The sequence below is a fragment of the Calidris pugnax genome, unplaced genomic scaffold (genome assembly GCF_001431845.1).
Source record: "Calidris pugnax isolate Ruff unplaced genomic scaffold, ASM143184v1 scaffold1064, whole genome shotgun sequence".
In the NCBI taxonomy this organism is placed as follows: Eukaryota; Metazoa; Chordata; class Aves; order Charadriiformes; family Scolopacidae; genus Calidris; species Calidris pugnax.
The window spans coordinates 11,034-17,077 of record NW_015091676.1 but is presented as its reverse complement, the minus strand read 5'-3'; the positions used below and the strand labels follow the sequence as shown (position 1 = coordinate 17,077).

The 6,044-nt window shown below is 59.9% G+C and overlaps 1 protein-coding gene across 1 annotated transcript in view; it reads right to left on the bottom strand.

Annotated features, from left to right (window-relative positions):
- The window catches only part of SPTBN4 (spectrin, beta, non-erythrocytic 4), a gene marked incomplete at its 5' end in the record, with an annotated part of 24,226 nt that extends 19,832 nt beyond the window's left edge, over positions 1 to 4,394 (bottom strand). Inside the window, 4 exons of the mRNA XM_014961965.1 lie at positions 662 to 940; positions 1,045 to 1,134; positions 1,699 to 1,923; positions 4,131 to 4,394. Of these exons, the coding sequence (XP_014817451.1) occupies positions 662 to 940; positions 1,045 to 1,134; positions 1,699 to 1,923; positions 4,131 to 4,394 (858 nt within the window). The remainder of the gene's footprint in view (positions 1 to 661; positions 941 to 1,044; positions 1,135 to 1,698; positions 1,924 to 4,130) is intronic.
- Between the last annotated feature and the right edge of the window lie 1,650 nt (positions 4,395 to 6,044).

Below are 6,044 nucleotides of genomic sequence, written 5' to 3'. Positions count from 1 at the left end.
CCCATCTCCATCCCCCTCTCCCTCCTCCTCCCCATCCCATCCCATCCCATCCCATTCCATCCCATCTCCCCCTCCATCCCATCTCCATCTCCATCTCCATCTCCATCTCCATCTCCATCTCCATCTCCATCCCCATCATCTCATCCCCATCATCTCCATCATTCCCATCTCCATCCCCATCTCCATCTTTATGCCCATCTCCCCATGTCCCCCATCATCCTCATCATCCCCACCCCACATCTCCATCCATCATCTCCATCATCTCCATCATTCCCATCTCCCATCCAATCCCCATCTCCATCCCCATCCCCATCTCTATCTCCATCCCCAACTCCATCTCCATCCTATCCCCATCTCCACCCCAACTCCATCTCGATCCATCTTCATCCCCATCCCCATCTCCATCCCATCCCACCCCCATCCTCATCCCCATCTCCATCTCCATCTCCATCTCCATCTCCATCTCCATCATCTCATCCCCATCCCATCTCTATCATCTCCATCTCCAACCCATCTCCACCCCCATCTCCACCTCCACCTCCATTTCCATCTCCATCTCCATCTCCATCCCATCTCCACCTCCACCTCCACCTCCATTCCCTTAACCGCGTGTCCACCACCCAACCCCCCAAAAAAAGACCCAACCCAACCCCATGAGCACCTTCCCCTTCTCCTCGCTCATCAGGAGAAGCTCTTGCTCGCCCAACCACGACTCCACCTCGGCCACGTCGAAGTAGTACTGCTCCAGCTGGTAGGTGGCATCCAGGCTCTGCTGCCGCCGCTCCGCCTGCTCCTGCAGCTCCGCCCACATGGTCCCCAACCTCTCCAGAAGACGTCGGACGCCTTCGGCCTCGGGGCTCTTGATGGAGGCCACGGCGGCGGCGCGTTCCAGGACCTCGTCCACGCGAGGTTTGTGGACCTGGATCTCCCGCCGGAGGTTCTGGAGAAGGTTGGGTGGGGAGAAGGAGAGGAGGTGGGTGTGGGGAAGAAGGGTTGGGGGTCAACGGGGGTTGTCCCCACAGTGTCCCCCAGGTGGGGCCTGACCTGGTTCTTCTTGATGTACTGCTGGACCGTCTGAAGGTTGGTCCCGTGGTCCTTCAGGGTGGCCAAGGGCAAGCGGTCCTGGACCCACAGCTGTGGAACAGGCGGTGGGGTGGAGGTCAGAGGGGGCCCTGTCCCTGATGATGCCCCATCCCATCCCATCTCCATCTCCATCTCCATCTCCATCTCCACCTCCATCTCCATCTCCATCTCCATCTCCACCTCCATCCCATCTCCATCTCCATCCCCATCTCCATCTCCACCTCATCTCCATCTCCACCTCCACCTCCATCCCCATCCCCATCCCATCCCCATCTCCATCTCCATCTCCATCCCCATCCCCATCCCCATCTCCATCCCATCTCCATCTCCATCTCCATCCCATCCCATCCCATCTCAATTCCATCCCATCTCCATCCCATCCCATCCCATCCCATCCCATCCCATCCCCATCTCCATCTCCATCTCCATCTTCATCTCCATCCCATCCCATCCCATCCCATTCCATCCCATCTCCACCTCCATCCCATCTCCATCTCCATCTCCATCATCTCCATCTCCATCATCTCCATCTCCATCATCTCCATCTCCACCCCCATCTCCATCTCCATCCCATCCCCATCCCAGTCCATCCCAGTCCCATCCCCACGTACTCACCACCTCGTCTTCCAGCTCGTGGCTGACCTGATGGACCTCCTTGGAGGCCAGGAGGATTCTCCTCCTCTCCTTGAGGGGTTCGATGAGGCGGACGATGCGTGTCCCCACCGCGTTCTGCCGCTGTCCCACCTCCTGCCGCCCCCCGGCCTGGGGGGGCAGCGCCGCCGCCTGCACCTGCAGCTCCCCCACCTCCTTGTACCACTCCTCCACCTGCGACTCCATGGTCTGCGGGGACATCGGGGACACCGGGGTGGGGACACGGGGAGAGGACACCTCCCCGTGAGGTGGAGGTGAGGAACAGGGAGGTGGGGTGGTGGGGCTGGGCTCCCATCGCAACTGGGGCTGAGCTGGGAGCACTGGTGTCCCCCCAGCACCACATGGTGTCCCCCCATAACCTGAGGTCCCTCCAAGACCTGGTGTCCCCCCATAACCTGAGGTCCCTCCAAGACCTGGTGTCCCCCCATAACCTGAGGTCCCTCCAAGACCTGGGGTCCCTCCATAAGCTGGTGTCCTCCCATAACCCGAGGTCCCTCCATAACTTGGTGTCCCCCCATAACCTGAGGTCCCTCCAAGACCTGGGGTCCCTCCATAAGCTGGTGTCCTCCCATAACCCGAGGTCCCTCCATAACTTGGTGTCCCCCCATAACCTGAGGTCCCTCCAAGACCTGGGGTCCCTCCATAAGCTGGTGTCCTCCCATAACCCGAGGTCCCTCCATAACTTGGTGTCCCCCCATAACCTGAGGTCCCTCCAAGACCTGGGGTCCCTCCATAAGCTGGTGTCCTCCCATAACCCGAGGTCCCTCCATAACTTGGTGTCCCCCCATAACCTGAGGTCCCTCCAAGACCTGGGGTCCCTCCATAAGCTGGTGTCCTCCCATAACCCGAGGTCCCTCCATAACTTGGTGTCCCCCCATAACCTGAGGTCCCTCCAAGACCTGGGGTCCCTCCATAAGCTGGTGTCCTCCCATAACCCGAGGTCCCTCCATAACTTGGTGTCCCCCCATAACCTGAGGTCCCTCCAAGACCTGGGGTCCCTCCATAAGCTGGTGTCCTCCCATAACCCGAGGTCCCTCCATAACTTGGTGTCCCCCCATAACCTGAGGTCCCTCCAAGACCTGGGGTCCCTCCATAAGCTGGTGTCCTCCCATAACCCGAGGTCCCTCCATAACTTGGTGTCCCCCCATAACCTGAGGTCCCTCCAAGACCTGGGGTCCCTCCATAAGCTGGTGTCCTCCCATAACCCGAGGTCCCTCCATAACTTGGTGTCCCCCCATAACCTGAGGTCCCTCCAAGACCTGGGGTCCCTCCATAAGCTGGTGTCCTCCCATAACCCGAGGTCCCTCCATAACTTGGTGTCCCCCCATAACCTGGTGTCCCTCCAAGTCCTGGTGCACCCCCAACCCCTGGTGTCCCTCCATAACCTGGTGTCTCTCTGTAACCTGAGGTCCCCCCATAACCTGGTGTCCCCCCATAACCTGGTGTCCCCCCATAACCTGAGGTCCCTCCATAACCTGATGTCCCTCCAGGTCCTGGTGTACCCCCATAACCTGGTGTCCCTCCAAGACCTTGTGTCCCTCCATAGCCTGGTGTCCCCCCATAACCTGAGGTCCTCTCATGACCTGAGGTCCCTCCAAGACCTGGTGTCCCTCCAAGTCCTGGTGTACCCCCAACCCCTGGTGTCCCTCCATAACCTGGTGTCCCCCCATAACCTGAGGTCCCTCCATAACCTGGTGTCCCTCCAAGACCTGGTGTCCCCCCATAACCCAAGGTCCCTCCATAACCTGGTGTACCCCCAACCCCTGGTGTCCCTCCAAGTCCTGGTGTCCCTCCAAGACCTGGTGTCTCCCCATAACCTGAGGTCCCTCCATAACCTGGTGTCCCCCCAACCCCTGGTGTCCCTCCATAACCTACTGTCCCCCCATAACCTGAGGTCCCTCCATAACTTGGTGTCCCTCCAAGACCTGGTGTCCCCCCATAACCTGGTGTCCCTCCATAACCTGGTGTCCCCCCATAACCTGAGGTCCCCTCATGACCTGGTGTCCCCCCATAACCTCGTGTCCCCCCATAACCTGAGGTCCCTCCATAACCTGGTGTCCCTCCAAGTCCTGGTGTGCCCCCAACCCCTGGTGTCCCTCCATAACCTGGTGTCTCTCTGTAACCTGAGGTCCCCCCATAACCTGGTGTCCCCCCATAACCTGGTGTCCCCCCATAACCTGAGGTCCCCTCATAACCTGGTGTCCCTCCAAGACCTGGTGTCCCCCCATAACATGGTGTCCTTCCATAACCTGAGGTCCCTCCAAGACCTGGTGTCCCCCCAACCCCTGGTGTCCCTCCACAACCCGCTTCCCCTCCATAACCTGGTGCCCCCCAACACCCAAAGCCCCCCCAAAACCTTCTGTGTCCCGTCCCACCACCCCCCAAAAAGAACCCACCTGCAACCTCTTGAGCTGCCTGCTAACGCTGTGGAGGTCGGGTCCTGCCCCCACCGTCTCCAGCTGCTCCTCCAACCTCCCCAACCGGGCCTCCATGTCCGCGTAGCTCCTCGCCAAGCGTTCGGCGGCGGCGGCTTCGGCCAATCGCCGGCTCCGGGCTTGGCTGGTGGTCTCCAACTCCACCCAACATTGTCGAAGCTCTTCCAGTTGGCGCCGAACGGCGCCGCTTAATTCAGGTTTGGCCTGGAGAAGTTCTTCACCTTCCTGGGGTGGGGTTGGGTGGGTCAGGGGTGGTCAAGGCAGGGGGGTGTCCTCTCCCCTTCCTGGGAAATGGGGGTGCTGGGGGAAGGCTGTTGGCCAAGGGGGTGGTGGATCTCCATGAATGGGAGATATTCATGGGGTGGTGGATCTCCATGGGGTGATGGAGCTCCGTGAATGGTGGAGCTCCATGGGGGTGATGGAGCGCCATGGATGGTGGAGCTCCATGGGGGTGATGGATCTCCATGGGGTGATGGAGCTCCATGGGGTGATGGAGCTCCATGGGGGTGATGGAGCGCCATGGGGTGATGGATCTCCATAGGGATGATGGATCTCCATGGGGTGATGGAGCTCTGTGGATGGTGGAGCTCCATGGGGGTGATGGATCTCCATGGGGTAATGGATCTCCATGGGGTGATGGAGGTCCATGGATGGTGGAGCTCCATGGGGGTGATGGAGCGCCATGGGGTGGTGGATCTCCATGGGGTGATGGAGCTCCATGGGGTGATGGAGCTCCATAGGGGTGATGGATCTCCATGGGGTGATGGAGCTCCATGGGGGTGATGGATCTCCATAGGGGTGATGGATATCCATGGATGGTGGAGCTCCATGGGGGTGGTGGAGTGCCGTGGAGTGGTGGATCTCCATAGGGGTGATGGAGCTCCATGGGGTGGTGGAGCTCCATGGATGGTGGAGCTCCATGGGGGTGATGGAGCGCCATGGGGTGATGGATCTCCATAGGGGTGATGGATCTCCATGGGGTGATGGAGCTCCATGGATGGTGGAGCACCATGGGGGTGAGGGAGCGCCATGAGGGTGATGGATCTCCATGGGGTGGTGGATCTCCATGGGGTGATGGAGCTCCATGGATGGTGGATCTCCATAGGGGTGATGGATCTCCATGGGGTGATGGAGCTCCATGGGGGTGATGGATCTCCATAGGGGTGATGGATCTCCATGGGGTGATGGAGCTCTGTGGATGATGGAGGTCTGTGGATGGTAGAGCTCCATGGGGGTGATGGATCTCCATGGGGGTGATGGAGCTCCATGGGGTGATGGAGCTCCATGGATGGTGGAGTTCCATGGGGGTGATGGATCTCCATGGGGTGATGGAGCTCCATGGATGGTGGATCTCCATGGGGTGATGGAGCACCATGGGGGTGATGGAGCTCCATGGGGTGATGGAGCTCCATGGATGGTGGAGCTCCATAGGGGTGATGGATCTCCATGGGGTGATGGAGCTCCATGGATGGTGGAGGTCCATGGGGGTGATGGAGCACCATGGGGTGATGGATCTCCATGGGGTGATGGATCTCCATAGGGGTGATGGATCTCCATGGATGGTGGAGCTCCATGGGGGTGATGGAGGGTCATGGGGATGCTGGGTCTCCATGGGGTGGAGGAGGTCCATGGGATGGTGGAGCTCCATGGGGGTGATGGATCTCCATGGGGTGATGGATCTCCATGGGGCGATGGAGCTCCATGGAGTGATGGATCTCCATAGGGGTGATGGATATCCACGGGGTGATGGATCTCCATAGGGGTGATGGATCTCCAAGGGGTGATGGAGCTCTGTGGATGGTGGAGCTCCATGGGGGTGATGGAGCTCCATGGGGTGGTGGAGCTCCATGGATGGTGGAGCTCCATGGATGGTGG